This window comes from Apodemus sylvaticus, chromosome 1, assembly GCF_947179515.1.
Source record: "Apodemus sylvaticus chromosome 1, mApoSyl1.1, whole genome shotgun sequence".
Lineage (NCBI taxonomy): Eukaryota > Metazoa > Chordata > Mammalia > Rodentia > Muridae > Apodemus > Apodemus sylvaticus.
The window spans coordinates 37,136,613-37,162,159 of NC_067472.1; the positions used below are offsets into that span (position 1 = coordinate 37,136,613).

The 25,547-nt window shown below is 44.0% G+C and overlaps 1 protein-coding gene and 1 non-coding gene across 4 annotated transcripts in view; one reads left to right on the plus strand and one right to left on the minus strand.

The window, feature by feature from the left end:
• Dock8 (dedicator of cytokinesis 8) overlaps nucleotides 1-25,547 on the minus strand; it is a 196,820-nt gene that overhangs the window by 25,193 nt on the left and 146,080 nt on the right. For all 3 annotated transcript variants that reach the window (XM_052187973.1, XM_052187992.1, XM_052187982.1), the window contains 12 exons: nucleotides 20,755-20,910; nucleotides 18,828-18,967; nucleotides 16,606-16,775; nucleotides 13,942-14,081; nucleotides 11,798-11,980; nucleotides 11,347-11,476; nucleotides 10,597-10,684; nucleotides 7,361-7,457; nucleotides 5,138-5,272; nucleotides 4,168-4,320; nucleotides 2,442-2,600; nucleotides 1,003-1,103 (listed from right to left, as the gene is read on the minus strand). In XM_052187973.1, the coding sequence (XP_052043933.1) occupies nucleotides 1,003-1,103; nucleotides 2,442-2,600; nucleotides 4,168-4,320; nucleotides 5,138-5,272; nucleotides 7,361-7,457; nucleotides 10,597-10,684; nucleotides 11,347-11,476; nucleotides 11,798-11,980; nucleotides 13,942-14,081; nucleotides 16,606-16,775; nucleotides 18,828-18,967; nucleotides 20,755-20,910 (1,652 nt within the window). The remainder of the gene's footprint in view (nucleotides 1-1,002; nucleotides 1,104-2,441; nucleotides 2,601-4,167; nucleotides 4,321-5,137; nucleotides 5,273-7,360; nucleotides 7,458-10,596; nucleotides 10,685-11,346; nucleotides 11,477-11,797; nucleotides 11,981-13,941; nucleotides 14,082-16,605; nucleotides 16,776-18,827; nucleotides 18,968-20,754; nucleotides 20,911-25,547) is intronic.
• On the plus strand, nucleotides 8,845-8,980 carry LOC127676523 (small nucleolar RNA SNORA24). Its single transcript, XR_007975996.1, has one exon. It is a non-coding gene; the product is annotated as a small nucleolar RNA SNORA24 (small nucleolar RNA).

Consider the following 25,547-nt stretch of genomic DNA (forward strand, 5'->3'; position numbering starts at 1 on the left):
CTCTTTTTCATAAGCTTTGTTATCCCTCATATTTTTGTTTATAATTTAAAAAAAGAGAGAAGAGGTAAATGTTTCATACACATCTAAGTGATGAGGGTGTGCTGGGTGCCAAGAAAGAATAATTAGCCTACGTTTTAGGAGGAAAAAAAGTCTGATAAAATGATGTCCATTTTCATGGATCTCAAGTAATCTCCTTCCTTTTATCTCAAAGTCATAATGGGGGGTGGGTGGACAAAGTACTGTTTCTGTTACGATGGATCTGAACATTTTTAACTGTGTAAGCAATTTCTCCCCAAATCACTGGACCCGAAAAGAAAGGTTTTAAAGCACACTGACTTCTAAAGTAAAGCCGTCTCTGTTTATGACTACAATTTCAGCACAGCATGTGGGAAACAATTCATGTAACAGCCAATATTCTTTTCTTTTGTTCTAGACAGAAGATAATATTTAAAATAAATACTGTACTTAGTTAAGGTGATTTTTCTGGAAATTTAGAATGAATCAACTCTAGTTTTCTATTAGTGTTCATATATTATTGGATGTTACCCCCAAACTGTCCTAGCCCTCTTAGTTATGATAATGACATTAGAGAGGACTCCAGTGGGGCTTGAGAGATGGCTCAGGATTGCAGACTGTTCTGAAGGACCTGGGTTGATTCCCAGCACCCACATGCTGGCTCCTAACCATGTAGCCCCAGGGCCACATGGTACACAGACATACATGCCAATAAGATATTCATATAAATAAACTAAAAATTAACAAAAAAGTAAAAAGATGAAGCCCCACTGAGACAAATATCTAGACTCACAATATCACAAATGTCTTTTCTTTTTCAAGACAGGGTTTCTCTGTGTAGCCTTGGCTGTCCTGAAACTCACTCTGTAGAGCAGTCTGGCCTTGAACCCAGAGATTCACCTGCCTCTTCCTCATGAGTGCTGGGATTGAAGGCGCGCACCACCACCTCCGAGCCCCAAGCCCCTTTGTCTGCACAGGAGTGTCTACCTGTACATGAGGTCCATGAGCATCTCAGGGTCTTCCTGGAATTCCCTCATCTTCACCGTGTCATATAAAATGCTGTTTAGGTTGCAGAGAAGTTCCTCCACCTGCAGAAAAAGTGCAATCAGTGACGTGCAAGGCAAGGCTTTGCTCAGAGAAAGGCGGGGATCCTAGGTAGAGAAAATTCAAGAATCTTCTGGGGGCATTTCATCTGTGCAATCCAAGGCCCACAGGTGCTGTGGCCCTGGGATCCATGAAATCCCCAAAACTATCTCCCTCCGCAACACTGTAAGCTTACTGTTTGATTGAGTTCTGATTAATTGTAAACTGCAAAAGTGTAAACTACTCTGGAATGTCAGGGTGTGAGAATCTACTTCAGAGTAGGCTAGGACCCGGAGCTAAAGGCAGCCAGGCTGCATCTATCACGTGGGCATTGCGGCGAGACAGAAGAGTAACTGTCCTCCCAGTTTCTTTAGGACTAATCTGGTTTGCAAGCTCTTCTTAATTGGAATCTTTCTGGTCTGTCTTACACACAAACCATTGTCATTCACACTCCTTACTCCCCCCTCCTAAATACTACTCTAGGAATTTCACTCCTCTCTAGTCCCACATTTCCACACCACTATTTCGTCATTAATCACCCCTCACTATCTGCCTATTCATCTGTGTATCTATCTATCTATCTATCTATCTATCTATCTATCTATCTATCTATCATCTATCTATCTATCTATCATCTATCTATCTATCTATCTCTGCCTGTATATCTTTCTATCATCTACTATGTATGTATGTATGTATGTATGTATGTCTATATATCTAACTATCTATTTATTTATTTATCTATCTATCTATCTATCTATCTATCTATCTCTGCCCGTCTACCTTTCTGTTATCTACTATGTATGTATGTATGTATGTATGTATGTATGTATGTATGTATCTATCTATCTATCTATCTCTGCCTGTCTACCTTTCTATCATCTACTATGTCTGTCTGTCTATCTATCTATCTATCTATCTATCTATCTATCTATCTATCTATCTATCTTTTTGGAGTGCTAAAGAACAATCCCAAAGTTTTGTATATTCTAGGCTCTACCACTGAATTACATCTGACCCCTGTTCCTCTGTACTCCCTCTCTTAAATCTTGTACAGTATTTGTTACCATACACTCAGGTATCACCTTTCTTGTTTTGACTCTTATTGTTTGGGACTATGCTCTCCTAATAGACTCTTGGCATCTTGCAGTTGAGGACAGTGGCGTGTGTACTGCATTTCTCAGGCACTGAGAACATGCAACTATAGGGCAAGCTGGAAATATCTGCAAATCACATGTATAAATTTTATATGCAAAATTTTATTCGCAAAACAATAAATGTATATGCTTATAAATGGTTCATCTCAAGTTCATAATAAGACAGAGTTGTGCTCGTGGGTCTACCTGCATGGGAAAAGGAGTTGTCTGCATGGCCGTGTCCTCTTCCGAATAGGCCAGAATTGTCCTTAGGGACCTTCTCAGGTGCTCTTCATTGAAGTCTGGTGCCTTGCCTACCAAGGATGCCAGCGCCATGGTCACTTGCATCTTTACTCTTGCAAAGTTCTGCATCAGAAGAGATGGAGCGAACAAGAGAGTCAGCAGGTATCTAACGGAGGCTGCAGGCCAGACTCGAACCCCTCCCGGGGTTTCTTTCATTCCCGTCGTAAGCATTTCCTTTTCTCTCAATAAACTGTGAGCTACACTTTGCACAGTATTCACAGTGCTGTTGAAATGGGTTGGACGGATCATATGGTCCATAAATCTGTCAGGCTCCCTTTAAATTTTCATTGTGTTTGGGCTGCCGCCACACTGCAGGGCCAACAGATTTGTTCTAAAGTTTGTCACAGGATATATTCTTTGTGCCAAGAGCCTCTTGGAACCTTCTGAGGCAGCATTTTTGTTTGTTTGTTTTGTGAAACAGGTTTTCACTGTGTAACTCTGGCTGTCCTGGAGCTTGCTCTGTAGACCAGGCTAGCCCTGAACTCACAGAGATCTGCAAAGGCAGCACTTATGAGATTTTAGATTTGAAGTAATCAGTAGCTTTCCAAGTCTTCTTTTCTCCCAGGACTGGAAAACCACAACTACTTAAGGGCCATGAGTAGGCCCTACAGGCTTTTAAACAGTTCTCCCTAACATATCCCGAGGGCCAGAGCTGTAGCTCAGGAGTAAAGTAAACATTTAACATTGTGGGGTCTGCAGTTCAGTTCCCAGAATAAACACAAAATAGACAAAAATAAGACAAAGCAAACCAAAACTCTAAGAAGTCTCCATTTCTTCTCTGAGTCCGTTTTTCTGCCCCCCCCCCGCCCCGCCCCATTTTATCCATAAATTCTTTTCTGAGGTTAGAGATCTTCTTTTACAGAATTTAGAATATATTCTGTAAAATATATTCTCTCTTTCTCCCTAACCCCCATCTTTGGTTTCTGAGACAGGGGTTCTCTGTGTAACCCTGGCTGTCCTGGAACTTACTATGTAGCTGGCCTCAAATCCAGTGATCCCCCTGCCTCTGCCTCCTGAGTGCTAGGATTGCAGGTGTATACCACCATGTTGGGCTATAAAACATTTTTTTTTAAAGATGTTTTACTAACATGACAGCAAATAAAATCCCAAGCATGCATCCTTAAATATGCACAAACTAAGGCACAGGTTTGCTATGAAACTGAACTCACAAAATGTCTATGTATCACTAAAATTCAGGTGCATGGTGGCGTATGCCTTTAAACACAGCATTTGGGAGGCAGGGGCAGGCAGATCTCTGCATTTTAGGCCAGCCTGGTCTATATAGTGAGTTCTAAGACAGCCAGAGCTACATAGTGAGATGCTTTCAGGTCCAGATGACAACAGCCATCTACCATTCTCATCCGCAAAGGTCCTGGGACCATCCAGAACTGGTACCGATTCAGACTTTAGAACAGGACACTCTTGTGAATGCTAAACCTGTCCCTGTGTTGTCCCACATGCAGGACTGCTGGGCAGCACCACACCCTCCAGGCCTGTTGCTCTCAAAGGCTGGTGCTCCTCTGCAGACTCCCTGGGGTCTTCCTCACAGGGCATAACTAAAAGCTCCCCTGCACCTGTGCTTTGCTATGTTCTCTCCTGGTTCTGGGCCGCCCAGCCGGTCTGTGCTTACACTGGTGGCTCCAAAACTGAACCGCATGAGGAGGTAGAGGGTGGCGCAGGCTTGGCTCCGTGTGATGTCCATGCTGCTGCTGCAGTGATGCAGCACCCGCTGACACAGGTCAGCACACTGCTCCATCTCCTCCTCGAACAGCAGGTCTCCAAACTAGAAGAGACACGGGTGGCTGTTAGGCATCCATCCCTGGGCATTTTCACAAGCTCTCTGGCTGGCTGTTGGGACATGCAAATGTCTGTGTGGACAAGCGGAGAGCCTGAAGGGTTAATGTGGCAGGCTCCATAAACAGAATGAGCTACGAGGAGTGTCAGACATGGAGGTAAGCGGTGACGTCCACCTGTGAGTCACACAGCTGAGGTAAGGTCTATGTCATTAACTTCATTGTTAGCCAGGTTGAATTCACTGCTGAGGGAGTCACAGCTTTGAAGGACTTACTTGTGTCTCATGGGTTCCTTGGAAATTATTGGTGACTAAGAAAGAGAAAATTATTATAACAGAATTCCACTCCATAAAGTTACAAGATCCTATGTAGAAGGTACCCACCCAATAACATTTCCCACAAAGGAGTAAAAGAATCGTTACAGACTACTAACCATAGTTCTCGGGCATCTGCCAGCATCTTATTATGATCATTTTGTCACATTAATTAATGGGAATCAGGCAGAGTATTGAATCTCACTGTATAAGGTATTAATGAAAGGGAGAAGAACTGTAGTTACTCAGCTGATTTGTGCTCTAGTGTCACTGACTTTCAGTGAGTGGTTATTTGAAATTTCTATAGTGAGGCCCATATAGCACAGTTTGGCTTCCCCACGGTGAGTTCCCAAGAATCAGCGTGTCTACTTTCTTAGGGAAAGAGCTCTTACTCCATCCCTGCACGATGCCCGATCTACTTTCAGAGCGATGTGCAACTAGACAAGAACCGCACTCTTAATTAAGAGTAAGAAAACAAGCATCCCATGTTTACCTTGGCAATGAGGGCTCTGAGCGTTGCAAAACAGTGAGTCAGGTAGGTGGTGCTCTGATCACAGCTCAGAGAATTCACCAGCACCCGGAGGACACCTCCCAGCAGGTTGTCTTTACAGTCCAGGGCGGAGCTTGCCTGGGGGTGGGGTGGGGTGGGGTGGGGTGGAAGAACAGCATCACTGAGTAAGGCCAGAGGCAGGAGAGGCTGCTGCTGATTCTCTTAGAGGACTGATGCGTCCTCTCAGAGGAAGGTGGTAAGGGCTCTGTGAGCCACCATCTACACTGTTCAGTAACCATCGCGAAAGCATGAGCCCTCTTTCCCAGTGTCCCTCTTTTCAAAACTAATTGACCCGAGACTTGTGGCCTAATTTAGGATATTAAACCAAGTTCTAAGGCTCACCCCCTTCCAGCCTGGGTCACGGCTTTTGGAATGTTCTCTCTTTATAGGCACGATTTTCTGTCTGTTTAAAAAACAACTTCAGGCTTCAAGTACAAGAGGCTTCTTGGTGGCAGCTATGACTTCTAAATTGGCCACAGAAGGACTAACAAGAATAATACTAAAAAGTATTTTCTATAGTTCAGCTTACTTAGGAAGCTACAAATCATTTTGAAACTTGGAATCAGGTCTATGGCTCTCAGAAATAGCTTGTACGAAGATACTATTAATGTGATGCTAAATATTTAGGGTACCGAAGTTAAGACACTTTCAAAAGATACTTGAGTCATCCTTGGATGCTCAAGTCCCTCATATGAAAGGGGGTAGTATTTGCATATATAACCCACAATTCTCTCCTGTATTTTAAATTATCCCTAGCTTACTTTCAGTATCTAATACAACGTTGGAACATCGTGTTAACTGTTGATACTCTGTACTGTTTAGGGAACAATGTGATAGGGAACTAAAAAGTATGCACATGTTCAATGCACATGCATTTTTATTCCGAAGTGTTTTCTATCAGTGGTTGTTGGTTCAGCCTAAGGACACGGAAGCGCTGCAACAGAGGGCTGACTTGTACTTTCCTACAGTAGGGATAGCAGCTTCACGGGACGCATGACTGTCCTTCAGCAATCTGAGGCCAAAACAGACACCATTTCGTCACACTTGGCAGTGTTTTTTACCCAGTGCAATCATAAAGTTAGAGTAGAAATGAAGACCCATTAAGAGAAAACTTCTGGCTAAGAGAATATAGCCTCTGGCTTGTATAAGACCTGACATTCTAGTTGCCAAGGGACCACCCATAGGGTACCAGGTCTGCCTTAAACCATGCTTAGGAGATGGACAATTAACCCTTTAATGGGATAGTGTACTTTTCCTCCCCCAGAATCTCCACCTCTGGCACCGTGGCTTACAGGGTCAATGCCACAAACTGTACATCTGTCTGCTTTTCTACATTATTCAGAAAAGTGTAAATTCTCCTTTTTACTGTTTTTCTCTTTTCTAGTCACACTTTCCCCAACACCTTGGGGCTTGTCAGCGACCTGGGCTCCCTTCCCTGCCGTGTGACTACTTGTCTGCCATGTGTCCGACCTCTAAGCTAACTTAACTGGAACAGTGTCCCTTCCTTTCTCCTGCATGCTCCTCCAGGCAGCCGCTGAACTTACAGCTTGTCAGCTTTGGGGATTTTCCTTTAAGATGCTAATAAAATTGTCCCTCAGTTTCTACTGGAGTCCTTCCTTAGGCTCTTTTATTAAGGAGACTAAAATCCCCAAGAGGAGACCCCAATTTCCCCCACATCATCAGCAACTCCTATCCTAGCCAGTGAATTATCCAGCTGGAACTGACCTACCAGGAGAAATCTAGCCACCAATGTTCTTGCTGGTGCTCAGCTAAAAGCCCTCTGTCTCCTTTATAAATCTAGCGTGTGCTTGGGCCAGGGTAACTTTGAGGGTCAGTTCCTCAAACATCTAACTCTTTCCAAGGGAGTAGCAAGTCAGAAAAGCCAGAGATGCCTGGCATCCCTGGAATCTGCAAGGTAGGCACTGCTGCAAATTCCAAATGTTCCCACTTTAGTTAAAAAAAAAAAGAAAGAAAATGCATTCCTAAACCATGCTTGTTTGTGTCTTTTCCAATTTTTTAATTTTTTTATTTATTTGATATATTCTTTATTTACATTTCAAACAATTTCCCCTTTTCTGGCTTCCCCACTCCCTGAAAGAATCCCCCTTTCTGATCCCAGGAAACATACCCACGAGCTGGCCAGAGGGGGGAGTGTGTGGTCCTCACCTGGATGATGTTTTCTTGCATATCCAGTATGATCAAATTCGCTTCTGTAGCCAGATTGCCACTGATCAAGGCTTCTTGATCCAACTCAGCCTTTGTTCTAAGAAACAAAAAGGACATCACCAATTAAAGCCCAGTGTGGCTTGGCCAGGTGCCAGAGATGACAAGCGATGCACCAGGTCACGAAGGATTCTTTACAACCGTCAACCGTGCACTCACACAAAGACGCGGCCTCCACATACCCAATGACTCCAGGTGTTTCCTGAGATGCGTGTCTGGTTGGGAAGATGGTCTAGTGGGCTTCCAGGTCATCCATAGCCCCATGGTTATTAATAATGACGGCAATTATAAAAACAAAAAAATGGGCCCAGAACTTAATTATTGGTTACTACTAACAATTAGGTGAGCCTATCAGCTAGCTGCTTAAAGCCTCATGCACATAACATAGAACTTACCACTTAGTCACTTTTAGTTGTATAGCTCAGCAGCATTAAGTAATTCATATTGTCATGCAGCATTGTCATCACTTCTGGGAGGTCTACCAGTGTGGCTCAGACTTGTTTACACAGTGGATCACCTTAAAGTTTGGCCTACCTAGCAGTTCTGAACAAACTGACAGAGGGTAGGTACCCTTGGACACTTGACACTGGGTTTGGTGGGGTACACCTTCAATCTCAGGACTCAGGAGGCAGAGGCAGGCAGACCTTGTGAGTTCAAATGCAGCCTTGTCTACACAGAGAGGCCCTGGAGGTGTGTGTGTGGGTCAGATATGGGGAGTAGGGGGGAGCAACACAGACGGAACTTTGGAAGTTCCCGCAGGAGATTTGAATGTATAGCCCAGGTTAAAAACTACTGCTCTAAGACAAACAGAGTTAAAGTAATTAAAATTAAAATAAGCCTAAAGGAAAATGACAGAAGCTGTCATCTAAAAATTATAACATTTCCAAATAGCTCTAACTTGCCCAGTGTTAATTGCCACCCGGCTGCAGGACTGAGGGGTCATCTGCTCTGATAATGAGCAGCCCACCAGAAGCCAGAGCTGCTGAGAACTGGCAGGACCTCCCGTGGTCACAGTGAAGGCAGCAAATGGGAAAGCCTTCCTAAGGCAACTCATACAGCCCAGCCAAACAGGCCTTGCCGCACTGTCTCCATCTTGTGCAGCAGATGACCTAACCACCTCCGCGGTGCTGGGCCTCCTGCACACACCTTTTGGTATTACACAATGTCTTTACCAGTTACCTCCCACATGGAATGAGAGCTTCAGGCAAAGAGAGAGGGAAAGAGAAAGTGGGGCCCGGTGCCTAGCCATGCAACTTCAAATCCACACTTCCTTCCTGAAAGGGGTGCAAAAATGTACTGACAGAGAATCAGAGTTCTTAAACACCAGCTAGGAAGATCAGAGGGAGCCAGTCTTCCTAACAAAGGGGCATGACTAGCAAGACCGACAACGGGGGCTCCCATGTGACACCTGAGCGGACACTGTGATTCTCCACATAGCTTTGGCCCAGCCAGCTATGGAGGCCTCCCTTCCCAGCCACAGAAGAGCACGTTCTTGCTTAGTGGGAAAGCCGCCACCACGTAATTGGTATCAGATACACCGACTAGTGAGTGCAAGGAGCATCCTCCGTTGTTAAGAAGCTATGGGCTACCAGACTATTTGGCATGCTTTTCAAAATAATTATTAAACTGTTTCTAAGAATGTGATATTAAAAAAAAAAGAATGTGATATTTTAGAATACTTTTGACCCCCCCCCCAAGAGTCCCATAGATTGATGAGGATGTGATATTCTACGGTAATGGTGAAGACATTAACATTTATTTACTAAAACACTGTTATTCAAGTCTTCTCATCCCTCCCCTGACGAGCACTTCAGACATAATGAAGCTGCGCTATCTACGCTTTGTTGTATATGTGGGTCTTTAGCCATTCAGTGCTTTGTTCAGTGAATCTGGGATTCATAAGGCCACCTATGACTGAGGGGAAGAGAAGACGTATATTATCTGTCCACACGCATTTTGATTTAGTGCTCATATGTCTAAATTATTCTCTCTCTCTCTCTCTCTCTCTCTCTCTCTCTCTCTCCTTTGATATACTATACACATATAAACATGTTCTGGCTGGCTTCTGTCAACCTGACACAAACCTAGACATATCTGGGAAGAAGGAAACTTCAGAATTGAGGAATCACCTTTATTCCCTTGCCTACAGGCAAGTCTATGGGGGGGGGCATGTTCTTGGTTAATGATTGACGTGGGGGGGGGGCAGCTCACTGTGGGGGTTGCCACCCCTGGGCAGGAGGTCCTGACTTATATAAGTAAACAGGCTAGCAGGCCATGGAGAACAAGTCAGTATGCAGTGTCTCTTCTGTTCTCTGCTTTAGTTTCTGCCTCCAGGTTCCTGCCCTGATTTCCTTCTGTGATGAACTGTCAGGATGAATTAAACCCTGTCTTCTTTATGCTGCTTTTGGTCATAATGTTTTTATCAGAGCAATTGAAAGCAAACTAAGATAACACATACACACACACACACACACACACACACACACACACACACACGGTTTATGTTACAATCCAAGCAAGATTATTTTTCACTTTTTTTGCAATTTTTTTTCTGATTATAATAGATGAGTGCAAATCCAATGTAGGAAACCCAAGAAGTGTTAAAAAAGAAAATATCAATCACATTTTTAAAACCCAAGGATTGTTATTAATGGTTTGACAAATGCAGCTACTGTATATAATTAGAGATTAAAGAGCATACTCTAAAACCAAGTGATTCCATAACATTGTAACAACCTAGCACTTCGTTATGTACTTCCAAGTCAAATAAAACATATTCTAAAATCAAACATATTTTGATGTTTTCGAACAATTAGATGTAAAGCCACTATAAATATCTCTGAATATCCATCTTTGCACCCATTTTCATTATGGAAATACAGATGCAGGGTTGCAAGGCTGGACACCAGGTCCTGCTTTCTCTATTTCTCTGTTCCTCACCAGTTGCTTTCATCAACTGGGGCTGTGGAAACTAGGTTTCTTTAAACAATGTTTACATGTTTAAGAGCTGAAGCCACAGCTCCTTATATCTCTGGGCATCCTGGGAAGCTGGAGCTGTATTTACACAGACAGTATGTTTCCTTTTCTTACTACCCTGGGAAGGAGGATGCAGTTGTCCCAGTAACACAAGTAGCCTGGGAACAAGAGCCGAGACTGTCAGTGAGCCCAGGGCCACTCACTTGTCCAGTTTCTCGTTAGCCTGCCGCCACTGTGTCTGCTCTTTCCTCCACCTCAGATTTTCATTTAGGCCTGGAAACCGGTCAGTCCCTGGGAGTTAAGAAACACACGACAGGAATTTGATTAGCATGAAGCCCTCTACGATTATCAAAAGTCCAGTGCTCAGCTGAGCTGAGAAGCATCGGCAGGGTCTCCTGCTCATCAGAGTCTGTGCTGCTCTGAGGAGACAGAGCAGCCACGCCTAGGTCTGTGGCGATGGTCTGCCTTCCACAGTTCACCTGGGTGGGGGTTCCATGAGGCTCCCTGACTTGCTGGAAAGAAGGGCAGGGTGTCAGGTAAAGGTGCTGAGAGCCCTCCAGAGCCCACGCCCTCCTGTCACTGTTTATGGGGAGTATTAATCATATTAATCACATTAAAGTGATGACTGCAAGTGTTTGGGTCACGGGGGCCCCAGGACGATGGAATATTGGCACTCTTCTTAGGAGACTACTCTATGCAGTATCATCTTGAATGACTCAGGGATATGATCCTGGGCCGAAGAGCCCTCCAGTTTGTTGATCACATCCCCTAGAGGGTCTTTGAAACTAGGGAGACAGTGCTTCCTCCCTAAAACACAGCATTTGGGGACACTTTCAGGGTGACACTTTCCCTCAGAGGTGGAGAATTAACATTCTACAAGACAAGTGCAGGGTCCCAGGACCTGCTCTCTCAGGGAGAAGAGCTGTGTGGCCGATGGGAGGACTATGGCACACCTGGAATGCGACGACGCATCATCTCCCCACGGGCCCCTTCCCCGCGGAGCAGGGCCTCTTCTAGCTTGGCCTTGACATCTCTTGACTTCTGCAGGACCTGGTTACTGACTCTGTCAGAACTCTGCTTTCCCTGGAAGGACAGAGGTAGAAACATGTTGGGCTTAGTGGGATCTCTGTAGAGGGAGAGATTTATCAAAAGAGAACACGTCAGTGTCATGTGGGGTGTTTAGACATATCCTCCACTTTTCTGGGGGCTCCTGTGGATAAAGCTTTATTGGCAGAGACGGCCCACTGCAATAGGCAGACATTCTTTCCATGCAGAACGTCACATCTGCAGATGCAAACAGCTTGTGGGTTGTAAGACAGAGCAGGAAGGATGCTCGATGCTGCCATTGCCCAAAGGAAAGGTTGAGAAGACAGGAGTGAAACAGATAAGACTCCCCACACTTGCCTTGTATTCAAAACAGGACACACAGATGAACAGCAGGTCCAGAATCCTGTTGAGCTGCATGGAAGGCAGGTCAGCGATCCACTTCCTGATGAGGCTCTGATCAGCATTTTTCATGATCCACAGGAAGCAAATCATGAGGTGGCGGGTGGTGTCTGCGTTCAGCATGTTGTACTGCTTATAGGGCTGGGAGGGGGCGAGCCATGGGAGGGGGGAAGAAGTCAGGCAAGAGGGAAACTTACAAGTCTAAGATATGAAAACCTCTCAGAACACGGTACCCACTTCCAGCACAAGGCTGGGCATCTGCCTTCAGTAGCCCTGTCTTCCAGAGGCAAGGGCATGTGTGCTTGGTGCAGGGCTGCTCAGAAGAGGCACACTTGAGCAGAGTTTGGGATAAGCTATGAACTGCTGAGCTGAGCACTATCTGGTGCCCTGCCCTGGATGCTCTCCAATATCAGTGATGCAAAGGGGCTTTCTTGCTGCTAAGATCTCCACGGACTTCTTCAAGATGGCCAGAAGAGGACTGGACTGAGGGAAGAGAACTAGCCTGGCCAGGTCTCATAAAATAATTCCAACAGTTCACAGTTCGGTTTCACATCAAGATCATGAGCTAGTTAGCCCACGGGTCAGGTTAGCCCACGGGTCAAGTCTGTGTGTTTGCAAAGCCATCTGCAATGAGACCGACACTACGATTCACTTGAGTATGGGTGGGTCCTCAGGCCATGTACTGTAATAGCCTTGGGGAATGTTCACTACAGAGTGCTACTGACATAAGAGCTTGCAGCTGACCCCTCCGCTTCATGGGGCGCACCTAATATCCGGGCAGACTGTGGCAGTAACATTGCAATGAGGAATTTGTGAGCTGTGTGAAGAAAGTCTTAGTCTTGGATGTAAGTGACAGATGACAAACTTGCTTCCACTTAAGTTATTCTGAGTATGACTCTAAAAAGGGACAGTCTTCCTCTAGAACTTCACAGGGAACACGTTCTAATAGGCGAACTTCGACTTCTATACTCCTAACAGGCAATTAATATAATAATTATATAATATAAAGGCAGACACTGCACACTGCTCTGAGCATGTAACTTTGGTAAGGCAGATCATTCAAAGGTAGAGTGTGACCTAAGGCACTGTATAGTGAGTAAGATTAGTGTTGCGAAGTCTCACGTGTCCTGTTTCCCTGCTCCCCAACCCTCCTGGGCAAGGGTGAAAGGGGCAGAGACTCCTAAGTACTAGAAAAGCCAGCTAGTAAAGAATAATTGTGGCCTGGCAGTGGTGGCGCACGCCTTTAATCCCAGTACTTGGGAGGCAGAGGCAGTTGAATTTCTGAGTTTGAGGTCAGCCTGGTCTACAGAATGAATTCCAGGACAGCCAGGGCTACACAGAGAAACCCTGTCTCAAAAAAACAAAAAACAAAAACCAAAACAAAACAAAAGAATAATTGTGTCAAGACTCTGCTGTCTCAGAAGTAAACCAAGCAAGTTTGCTGCAGAGTCAGACATTATGTTGAGATGCAAAATGAAATTGACCGCCTAGCAGTTGTGAACCCGGGGTCACTTCAGGCTTGTCCCCAGAATCAGGGAATAAAGCCCATCAGGTCAATTAAGAACGAAACAATAACAACACTGAGCTGATGATGAACTATCACTTTGTCAAGAAACAAAGTGCATCAGCAAGCAGGAGATTTCCACCTCGAGTGCAGCAGCAGGTACATGCCACAGAGATCCCCTCTGTCAGGGGACAAATCTCCTCAGACTCCCTAGGGACCTAGGAAGGCTGGTTTTTGTTTTGGAAGCTTCTGGCCCCTTCAGCCATTTATTGGAGGCAAACAGTAATACTAATAAACACATAGAGTAAGCCCTGCCTACACTCAATGCAAGGACGGACACCTTGATTTGATCTTCACGACAAGGATTTCTATCTCCCCAGATTCTCGTCTTTGATAGTTCTCTAAGATTGGCACACCCAGACTGGCTAACCCTGTCATGTGCATCTCTTGCTGTTCCCGTAGCTATCTGATCAGAGCACTTCACTGATTCCTGTATCGCAGGGCTGAGGCAGAAAGCATGTCTGTTGTAAGCTGGCTTCTATCAGAAGTCGGGAGGAGGCGGCACCAAGAAATATACTCAAGAAATGGACAAACATACCAAGGAAGACAGCATCGCTCCGCTGGTCTTCAAGTTAAAGTGATTCCCTGCTATGGCCAGGGCCACATTCTGGTTGATTCCATTGGCCACATCTTGTTCTTCGTATGAGCCACTGGCACGGCTCCTTCCACTGCGAGCATCTGCAAGTAAACATTGCCATGGGTGCTGTCAAGCCAAAGACTGCATTCCCTCGTCTTTCACCATCTTCATCCCCACAAGCAACAGACACATCTTACTCACTAAAAACTCAGCATGTAATTCAAAACCGGATATATATTTACATGAATTATTCATATATAGAAAAGCAGACAGGCTTAAAGCAAACAAAATGTTGAGCATAAGCTTAGGCTATGAATTAATTTTTCAGATGGTAAAAAAAAATAAAAGCTTATAAAGTTTTATAATACTTTTTCAGGGTTATGATACTCTATTTCAAATAATGATTCAATGAAATATAACTACAGAATAAGTCCCCTGTAGAAATAATATGTCATTATAGTAAATCCTGTACTAAGTTACTAAGTTTCAAAAGTCTAAGAAAATGCTAATTTATTATTATTATAGACATATCTGTTTTTACTGAAAAGCAAAACTCGTCAAAGGTCACTTATGATAGTTGGTGGGGCTGAGGTTTGAATTTTAGATATATCTTTAACATTTATTTTTATTTTTCATCTTTATCTTTTTTTAAAAAATAATTTCCCTGTTTTGCTACATGCATGTATGTATGTATGTATGTATGTATGTATGTGTGTGTGTATGTATGTCACTTTCATGCTTGATGCTCTAAGAGGCTAGAATGGGGCCCTGGATCCCCTGGAACCAGAGTTCCAGGCCTCTGAGCTGCCTGCCACCCAGGTGCTGGGAATCGATCCTGGGTCCCCTGGAAGAGCAGCCAGTTTTTTAAACATGGAACCGTCTCTCTAATCTCTCTAGCCCTATGAGATGTATCTTTAAAAAGAAAAATAAGACTTTTAAAAACTTTCCCTGTAGGTATTAGTGCCTACATATATCTGCAGGTATGCATGTGTACTTGGTGCATTTGGGGAGGTCAGGAGAGGGCATCAGATGGAGCTGGAGTTATAGGCAGCGGTGAAGTGCAGGGCACCAAACCCAGATCCTTTGCAAGAGCAGCAATACACTCAAGTTTTGAATCATCTGTCCAGACCCTAAGTTGTCTTTTAAAATTTTTATTCTTATTCTATGTGTAAGAGTGTTTGCCCAGCATGTGTGTATGTTCACTGCAGAGGACGTAAGAGCGTGTCAGATCTTGTGGAACTTGAGCTACAGACAGTTGTAGGCCACCGTGTTGGGGCAGGGAACAGAACCTGGGTCCTTGGCAAGAGAAGCAAGTGTTCTTAACCGCTGAGCTTTGTCCTTGCCGATTTACAGGAAGGAATTTTTGTTGCTGTTTTTAATAAAGAAGAGAAATAACTCCTTCCATAGTAGTGTTTGGTTTTCACGCTATGATGTGCATGGTTAGAGGCTCTAGGTGATGGGTCTCTGTGATTGTATATCTGTTTGTATATGAAGGATGCGAGACTACATGTGTGCATTTGGAGGGAAGGAGAGGACTTTGGGTTTTGTTCCTCAGGTGCTGCCACCTTTGTTTTTCCTGGCTGGCTGACTGGATGGTGTCCAGGGATCTTCCTACCTCACCCTCCCAGTGCTGGGATCATAAGTGTATATATCACCATGTCAGATTTGTATGCGAATTCTGGGAATCGAATGCAGATTCCCATGGGTGCCAAGCTCTTTACTAAGCTGGCTCCTTAACCCTGGTCTCATTATTTTATGAACTAAATAACTGTTATTGTTATGATTTTACAAATGATCTAGTCAAGCATGCCACTGCACTTGGGAGGAAGTGGCATGGTTCTCTGAGACTCAGTGGCTCACGGTTCAGATGGGTCTCTAACTCACTGACTCACGGTTCAGATGGGGCTCTAACTCACTGGTTCATGGTTCAGATGGTTCTCTGAGACTCACTGGTTACTGCCTTGTAAGGTTGGTTGGGCTCAGGCAGGCACTCTCCAGACTCTGGCTTATTTACCAGCAAACCCCAGCATGGTAACCTCTACAGTCTCACAGAGCAAGGACTGCTGGGAAGTGACCAGAATGCTGGACTCCCATCTATATTCTCTGGTCCACACTATAAGAGGAACAAACATTCAAGACATGGGAATTTTTTTTTTTAATTTGTGCTTTTTTCTTACGGTTGGACAATTGCCCTCTTGTTGCCAAAAGCAAATAATTTTCTGCTGCGGCATAATACCGAAAGACACCTTGGATTGTGTGTCAGTTGGTTGGTATAGAGCAAAAAGTTGTTTGATTTCAATTACTCCCTTGTAAGCCTCACGGAAGAGAATGAACAGGTCTATTTGAAGGCAACAAAGCAGTGATTCCAAATGAGAGTAGTTAGCTCTGTTATAGTTCATCCTTTTGGTGCAGCTAATGACAATCATAAACTAGCAGATCAATGAATGATCAGCAAATAGTTTCTGACAAAAAGAAAAAAAACCAATATAATTATATGTCTTAAAAAAAACCTGTCTGAGTCAAAAAAAAAAAGCTTTAGTGCCCAGCTGGTGAGAGCCCTTGCTTCCTGAGTGAGAGGCATCTGGCAGGGGCCTCACTGACCTAAGACAGGAAACAGACGCTTACCTGTAAAGTCACAGAGCTGTGGCAGAGCGTCCAGAATGATGCCAACCAAGGGCAGGTAGAGGGCGGCGACTTTGACTTTGACTTCTGGTTTGAGACACCGTGGATCCAGGTCGTGGGAGCTCAGAAGGCTGTGGATGGCACTCACGGCTTTTCTCTGTACTCTGCTAATTCTGTTGACATATCAGACAGAAGCCAGGCTATGGTGAGGGAAAGCCTGTGCTCTTAAACCAGGGTGTCCAAAAGGATCCCGGACAATGCAGTGACGATGTGAAGAGCAAGCAAAAGCAAAGAGGACAGACATCCAGTGTGACAACCCTGGTCTACACTTCAGCTGTTTCCAAGTTCACCCTACTGGGTAAACACTTCATTCCTTTTGGATACTCAGTAACGCACCATTATGCCCAGAAAATAATTTCATTTATCCATTCCTCAACTGATGAATGTTTGTGTTGTTTCTATTTTAGAACTATCACAAATGATGAGTGCTTCTGGGTTTTGTGTGGTGTAAGTATGTATCTCTTGGGCATATACCTTAGTCAAACTACCGGAGTTGAAACTCTGTAGTTTTACCTCTAAAGAACCATGTTGCTCTCCTACCAGCTGTGTCTGAGTGCTATATTATGTCTTTTCTTCTTTTTTTGCAACCATCCTTTCTCCTTTTTTTTTTTTTAAATGCTGGGAATCGGACCCAGGTCTCAGCACATGCTAGGGAAGTGGTCTGCCACTTAGCCACACCTCTGCCTGTCTGTATTTTTTTTATCGTAACTATCCTAGTAGGCAGATTGTGGTATTTAATCATTGTTTTAATGAAGAACTGCCTGACTGTTAGTGATTCTGGTGGACATCTTTTCATGTGCTTATGACCACACTTTCTTTGTAAAATGTTGATTTCAATCTTTTGCTCTTCAAAAAAATTTAGAAGCACATGCCTTTAATTCCAGTACTCAGGCGGCAGAGGAAGGCAGATCTCTATAAGTTTGAGGCCAGCCTAGTTTACAGAGTAAAGTCCAGAACAGCTAAAGCTATATAGTAATATCCCAGCAACAATTTTATAAGGATCAAAACCAGATGCCAGGGATGTCTCCAACTGGAACAAAAATAGAAAATTAAAAACTACTGCTAATGTGAATACAAAAGAGACTTTGTGAATACACAGAATACTTTCAGAAATTACTTACAGCCATGCTGTTTATTAAAAACAATTTAAGAAAACAAAAATGGGGGGTGTTTATGTTGGAAGGCAAATTCTTATGTGTTCTAATTTTCGTCTTTCAGGACTTTATCAGCATATAGCCTAGGGCACTTTCTGTTGTGGAGAAAATATGTTAGTTATAGGACAGAAAATTCTGAGGAAATTGGAATTTAGTTAGAGCAGAGTGGAATATAAGCCATGAGCCAGCAAGTAATCCACCCAGGTGCTCAGGTAAGAACACGGGGAGAAGATTCCCAAGACTCCTGCCTCTGTCATCTGTCTTTGTTTGGGAAGGCTTGACCATGAGAAGTGTATTCTAGACACAGGATAGCTGACTTCTTAACTGTCCCTTCCTTTGCCAGCCTTGGACAGTGGTGTTCTGGTATTTCCTCTCTTTGTCAGAGGGGACCTTGTTAGGGCTGATGGTATAGCTTAGTGGAGGAGTTCATGCTTGGCATGTACAAAGCCCTGGGTTCCGCCTCAGTAGTCTCCCCTGAAAAATGGGTTTACTCCTAGCAAATTCACTCAGCGAAGCATTCTCTGCAAATTCTGCTCAAACAAGGGACTTTAAAAAGTGATTTTGAGGCAGGTATGGTGGTGGTGCATACCTTTAATCCCAGCACTTGGGAGGCAGAAACAGGCAAGTTTGCCTCTGAGTTTGAGGCAAGCCTGGTCTACAAAGTGAGTTCTAGGATAGCCAGGAATACACAGAGAAACTCTGTCACAAAAATAAAAAACAAACAATAGAAAATTGGGGCTGGCGATGTGCCTCATTGGTACAGTACTGGCCTACGGAGTGCAAGGCTCTCAGTTCAACTGCCAGTGCTATAAGAACAAGGCCATTTCACGAATCCTCTAATCCCCTTGCCTCTCTACACGCCATGGGTACCATTTTTTCAAGACAGGAGCGCTTCTTCTTGGAACTGGTCAGTGGTAAAGTCTGAGGTCTTGTTGTATACATAGGAAGTTGAACTGGAAACTTTGTTAACATTTTTCCCTTCATGTTTTACTTTGGGCATCAGGTACTTACCCATCCCCTTCAGCATCCAGGGCGACAGCCAGTTCTGTGAACAGGAGCCCGGTGAGAAAGTGCTGCTGGCGATACTCCGGGGTCAGATCGAACATGCTGGCAATCTTTTGGTCCTGGAAACTGGAGCAGGAGCTTGAGTTCTACAGAAACACAAACGGCAGCTTTATGAGTATTAAGAGCTGGAATTAAAACAGTGCTGGCTTGCATTTACAGAGCTCTGGCTAGACAGCTCATGCACAGACGGGACAACGCGAATGTGGAAACGAAGCACCCAGGGTCTGTTGAGAAACTAGGCTAGGGGTCAAGCTGCATGGCAGAACACAGGCCTAATGTCACTAGGTCCCCAGAACAGCAAAACAGGGAAAAGACAGAAAGAAAAAAAAAACCCTAGTTAATCCCTTCCTTGCCTGTCTAATATCAAAAGTTGCAGATGAATGGCCCAGGATACATGTGGACAGAGAAATAAGGACTGTACCCAACCCTGCACTGTGGTCTGTTTTTCCAGAACCCTTTCTGAAGGTTGCCTGAGCACAGTGTCTGGATGTTGCTGGCCTGGAATCAGAAGTGGTGTCTGCTAGGAAAATGCCAGAGTTGGCAGTGCTAGGCCATCCCTGGCCTGTGTTCTTACCCCAGGAGTAGGTTGTCCTTCACCAGAACAGCAGAAGCTAAGTGTCCCTGCAAGTTCTGGAGCTTTGCTGAGTAGGGGGCCCTGGGTCTGTAACTCCTTGGGGCAGTGGGGCGAGTCCCAGGGCCAGGTCAGCATGGGGAAGTCATAGGACTCAGCCCACAGAGCGGACACAGCAGACAATAATAAATACATTTGGAATTGGTCCTTGTAAGTCATGTGTGTCCCAGATCACATTATAATGGTGATGGGGCTAACTTCGGGTATATTGTCTGGCACAACTAGCTAAGCAGACAAGGATGATGATGACAACGACGACGATGACTACTACTACTACTTCTCTTCTTTCTCTTCCTTCTTCCTTTTCTTCTCCTTTTCCTTATCCTCCTTTTTCTTCTCATCATCACCATCACCATCATCATCATCACTATTATTATTATTATTATTATTATTATTATTATTATTATTATAAATGAGGTTTCACTATAATGCCCAGGCTGATCTGGCACTAACTTCTGGGCCCAAAGGATCCTTCTCCCATCCTCTTAGTCTTGGAATGTCAGGTGCTTATCACTGTGCTTCACATTAACAACAACACAACAAAAAAGAAATCAGATAAGCCTTTCCCTTTGTACTAGTACCAAGGATGTGCAGCAGACTAGAATCTACTCTAATGCCATCCTGAGAGATCTTGCCTACTGCTCTGAACATGTACTTTGTTCCCACATCTGGATTGGGTCTGTTAAATAACACTTCCTTATGGGCTTTTCGAGGACACTAATTCCTTGAGAAACGCTGGTGCCGAGGCAGTAAGGACATTTCCACGGTCAGACCTTGGTGGGAATCATTACCTCTCATACCCCTCTCCTTCCCGCACTTCTTCCTTTGTAAGCTATTTGACAAAGAAACTAGACTAACAGTGATTCCAAATCTCGCTTGACTTTGGAACCCTGTATCTACAAATATATTAAACCTGTATTTACATACTACATTGTATAATAATTTGTTAATGTGGACAAAGGAGGACTTGAGACTTGTCCGGGTTTCTTTATGAGGCTTACAGCTTTCTTCTTACACTGTTAGCCTCATTAGGGGCCCTTGGGCCAAATTCCTTGATTTGTAAATGGCCAACTCAGATGCTGCAGCTTCAGGGAGTCCTAGAGCCCATATCTGGATCAACTGATCTGGTTGGAATAGCATGATTTTCCTCTAATCAGCAAGAACAACATTTATGGGCCATGCATGACTGAACTAAGCTAATGACTGAAGCAGCTCGCCCCTCCCCTGGAGTTAGCAGGCTACCTGGGAGGATATGGAGGGGCAGGGGGAGGCTGGCGCAGTGTCCGTGTTCATGAACAGGAGGTTCAGGTTGAGGTAGTGCTCGTGGCTGCAGAGAATCCTCAGGAACTCCAGGCGCATGGAAATGAGCGTCGGAAGGGTGTTCAGCTTGGCCGATAGCTGGAAGGAAAGAGGCAGAGTGTTCAGTGTAGGATAACTGGAGCTGAGTTCAACAGACGCCAGCACAGTCTTCCTCTGCACAGTTAGACATCAACTGGAGTGAAGGTTAACCCGAGAGAGCAACAGACGCCATTCCAGGAGCTCCAGCCGACTGTTACTACTGTTCTTAACAGCAGGCCCTGAATGGGAACTCCTGTTCCACCCTTCTGGTGTCTAATCAACGCTACAGCAAACCCGTGTAGAAAATCAGCTCGAGATATGGCGTCAGCATAGCACAACTGAACACACTGTCAGCAAATTTAACCGTGTCTAAAAGGCTAAGCCACGCACTGCCACCAAGAAGTGACAAAGGGACAGTGGAAGGTAGCATTGCGCATGGCAGGAGGCTGTGTACTGTGGGCAGCCTTACTTCTGTTCTGGAAGAAAAGTGGCTCGCCCCGCACAGCTACCCGTACCCTGCTGCTCTGGGGTCACCGTCCCCCATGTCCACGCTCTGAAAACAGATGATGGACTTGTATGTGATGGGCACACAGTGCTCGGGAGCCCAGCAGTTCTGAAGCACTCTCTGATGGGATCTGCCACAGGGCAGGCAGGCGGAAGTGGAGGACAGGAACACCTCATCAGGAGTCTCTTCTTACCCAGGACATCCTTTGGGAAACTCAGGACTTGATTTGGCTTCAAAAGGGGTGTTATATAAATGATTTTTAAATTTATTTTATACATGTGAGTACACCATTTATGTCTTCAGACACACTAGAAGAGGAAACAGATCCCATCACAGATGGTTGTGAGCCACCATGTGGTTGCTGGGAATTGTACTCAGGACCTCTGGATAAGCAATCAGTGCTCTTATCCTCTGAGCCATCTTTCCAGCCCAAGGGATGTTATATAAACAAGGCAGGGACCATCTCTAGGTGTTGGCTCTAAATCATGTGCTTTCTCACTACTGACCTGCCTACCACACCAGCATACACCAAGATTGAAATTTTACACATTCAATTATTTGAAAATCAGTATCCCAAAAGATTTTTCAGCACTTATGGGGATTTCCAATACTTAAGAAGTAATTCCCTCTGATGATTAGAGAAAGTATGAGAAACAGAACAAAGTGATACCAAGCTTGGTAATTTAGGATTCTCTTTTATGGACGTGTGTTGACAGACATGTGTTATATTTGTGTTTGAACATGGTAGCACATGACACACAACACATTTAATGTTAACTCTGATCTCCCAAGCCCCGTGTGGATTTAGACAGCAAGTATTTCCTATTTTCTTGAAAGAATTTTCAATGTATCAATGCTTATGATATATACTAATATTTCTTACCAAAATCTCCATAGTATTTATAGGGATGATATTAAAATTAGTTATCTTTTATTGATTATTCTAAAATTTGTCAATTTGGATTAATCTTCAAATTTTAAGGGCATGGAAGTTTATGAATAGACTCTCTAAGAAAGTTTCTAAACAGATAATTTTGTTAAATTAGGACAGAAATGTTAACTTCAGATATTTGAAAAAAAATACCCTAGTGAATGCAGACAAAGTATTGTGGGTCAAATAATTTAATAAAATATTAATAATAGATCCATCCACTTTAAAACTATTTTTTTCAGCTAAAAATGGTCTCAGATCTATTTTAGCAGCAATGAACAATATTAAGTTTAAAATATGGAACTTTGACAAAACAGATACCTCTATATGTAAATTTAGTACTGCAGTGTTAAGCCTTATTTGAATATAGACTAACTCATTCCATAATTCCTGTGGAAGTAGGTCTACCCAACCCCATTTTTTTTTTTTACTGGATATTTTCTTTATTTACATTTCAAATGTTATCCCCTTTCCTGGATTTTCCTTGCTCCTGGAAACCCCCTATTCCATTCTTCCCCCCCACCCCCGCTTCTATGAAGGTGTTCCTTCACCCACCCACCCACTCCTGCCTCCCTGCCTTCGATTCCCCTACACGGGGGCATCGAGCCTTCCCAGGACCAAGGACCTCTCCTCCCATTGATGCCTGACAAGGCCATCCTCTGCTACATATGCAGCTGGAGCCATGCTTAAAAGTAATTTTTGAAAGCATTAAAACTTTTTATTTTGTAATTATAAAATAATGCATTTGTGTATTGGAAGAAGACACAAGAAAACGTACAGAAAAAAATTGAACTATTTTAACTCCAAAGAAGAAATCTCCAAATTAAGAAATTATTAATATAGCTCTAAAATAAGCCTTACTTATAATCACAAATGCACATTGGCTATTTGATATATAATTTAATACATAAAAGCATTGTAGCTAAATTATTTAATAATATTGCTAGAATGCTGTCTCTCTAGTTTCATATAATACTCTGAACAATTATTAGTTAAGAAGAAATCACTTGATAAGGATTTTGCCTTTTTAAAGACAAGGTTTCACTATGTAGCTTTGGCTGGCCAGAAACTCCACATAGACCAGTCTGTCCTTGAACTCACCGAGATCCGAATACTTCTGCCTCCATGAATGCTGGGATTAAAGTTAGCCACTTTATGGTTTTAATCAGAATTTATGGTCAACCAATTAACAAATATAAGTACCAACAGTGTCTGCTAAGTACTCGTTGTGCAGTTCTGTGCAGTAGTTGTCCCAAGCAAGAATCCGACAGACCTCTGTGCAACCGCATCTCATGTTTCCTATGTGAGCCTGAGCAACAGCACTGGGTGTACAAAGTCAAGGATCTTCTGGATTTCTCTTTAAAGAGTATCTCAGCGGGTTGTGGAGATGACTCAGCTATTAAAGGCTAGGTTCGCAACCAAAATGTTAAGAGCAACTCAAACCCAAACAGATTTCTAGCCTATAGTTCCTACTTTGCAGAGCTCATGAGTCCTAGATGCACCCTGATTCCTACTGTTCTGCAGAGAAACGTCACCGGTTACCCACTACACACAGACACTGACACAGACACACACAGACATAGACATACACACAGATACACACACACACAGACATATACACACAGACACTGACACAGATACACACAGACATAGACACACACAGATACACACACACAGAGACACCGACACAGACACACACACACACACACACAGACACCGACACAGATATACATACACATATACACACAGACACACATAGACACACATGAGAATGCATGAGCTTTGACCACTCCTGGTTCTCCTGGATGGTGGCTCCTTGCTGGAAGCCTCTAGATGGTTGCACTGGGAAGGGCTTTTTTCTGTCATGAAGCCCAGTGAGGTTCCCGTGTCTGTTCTGGTCACATCTTTCTCCTTGATAAGGTACCATACCCCTCAAAGCTCCACTGAGGAGAACCCTTGTATTTTGCAATCAAGGAAACTGAGAGGCACAGAAATGGAAGCCATTACATTACTAACAATTCTGAGTCTCAGTGATGATGGTGGTGATGGCAGCCTGGGAGAGGGAATGGTGGTTGTTGTTGTTGTGGTAATAGCAGACATGGTGGCTGTGGTGGAGAGAAGAAATATGGAAGAGAGATTGTACTGGCTGGTTTTATATGTCAGCTTGACACAGGCTGGAGTTATCACAGAAAAAGGAGCTTCAGTTGGGGAAGTGCCTCCATGAGATCCTGCTATGGGGCATTTTCTCAATTAATCAATGGGAGAGGGCCCCTTGTGGGTGGTACCATCTCTGGGTTGGTAGTCTTGAGTTCTATAAGAAAGCAAGCTGAGCAAGCCAGGGGAAGCAAGCCAGTAAGAAACATCCCTCCATGGCCTCTGCATCAGCTCCTGCTTCCTGACCTGCTTGAGTTCCAGTCCTGACTTCCTTTAGTGATGAACAGCAGCGTGGAAGTGTAAGCTGAATAAACCCTTTCCTCCCCAACTTGCGTCTTGGTCATGATGTTTCTGCAGGAATAGAAACCCTGACTAAGTCAGAGGTGTAGCAACAGTAAGTGATGCTTATATTCTTAATCTAGGACATTCTAATAGGGAACAGCCAAGAAAGAACTATGTTCAAAACTTTGGGGAAGAAAGCTGAACAAGCGGGAGACGGGGTAGGCTGATCTCTGAGTGCCTGGTTTACATAGTTCTAGGATAGCTAGAGTTATATAGTGAGACTCTGTCTCAAAACAACAACAACAACAACCACAAACCTCTGGAAAAGAGTTATCACTTGTGCCACATAAACTTGTTCCCACATCACTTGTGGGAACAAAAACCAAAAAGAAACATGTGCTTCAAGCTCCTGGAAATTCAATCTGTGTTCATCAGGAATGTAAGATTAGAACCTCATACCACAATTTAATTAATAATTCTAATGACTGAAAAGAAACCTTGTATTTTGGTTTCTCCCCTCCTTGTGAGTGTGTGTGTGTGTGTGTGTGTGTGTGAGTGCAGGTCAGAAGAATGTCAAGTGCTTTCTTCTCTGGCTTTCCAGCAAGCCCTTGGGATCTGCCACAGCTCCACTTCCAATGGCTGTCTCCAGGAACACTGGAATGCGAGGCTTACATCACCAGCTTTTAGGTGGGTGCACAGCTCTCAGTCCAGGTCCTCATGCTAGCACATGGAGTCATCGTCGTCCCAGTCTCAAACTCTGGAAGCCCTGATCGAAGACTAAATGCACAGTCCTGTGACTTCTCTTAGAGGTTAACTGAGGAACAT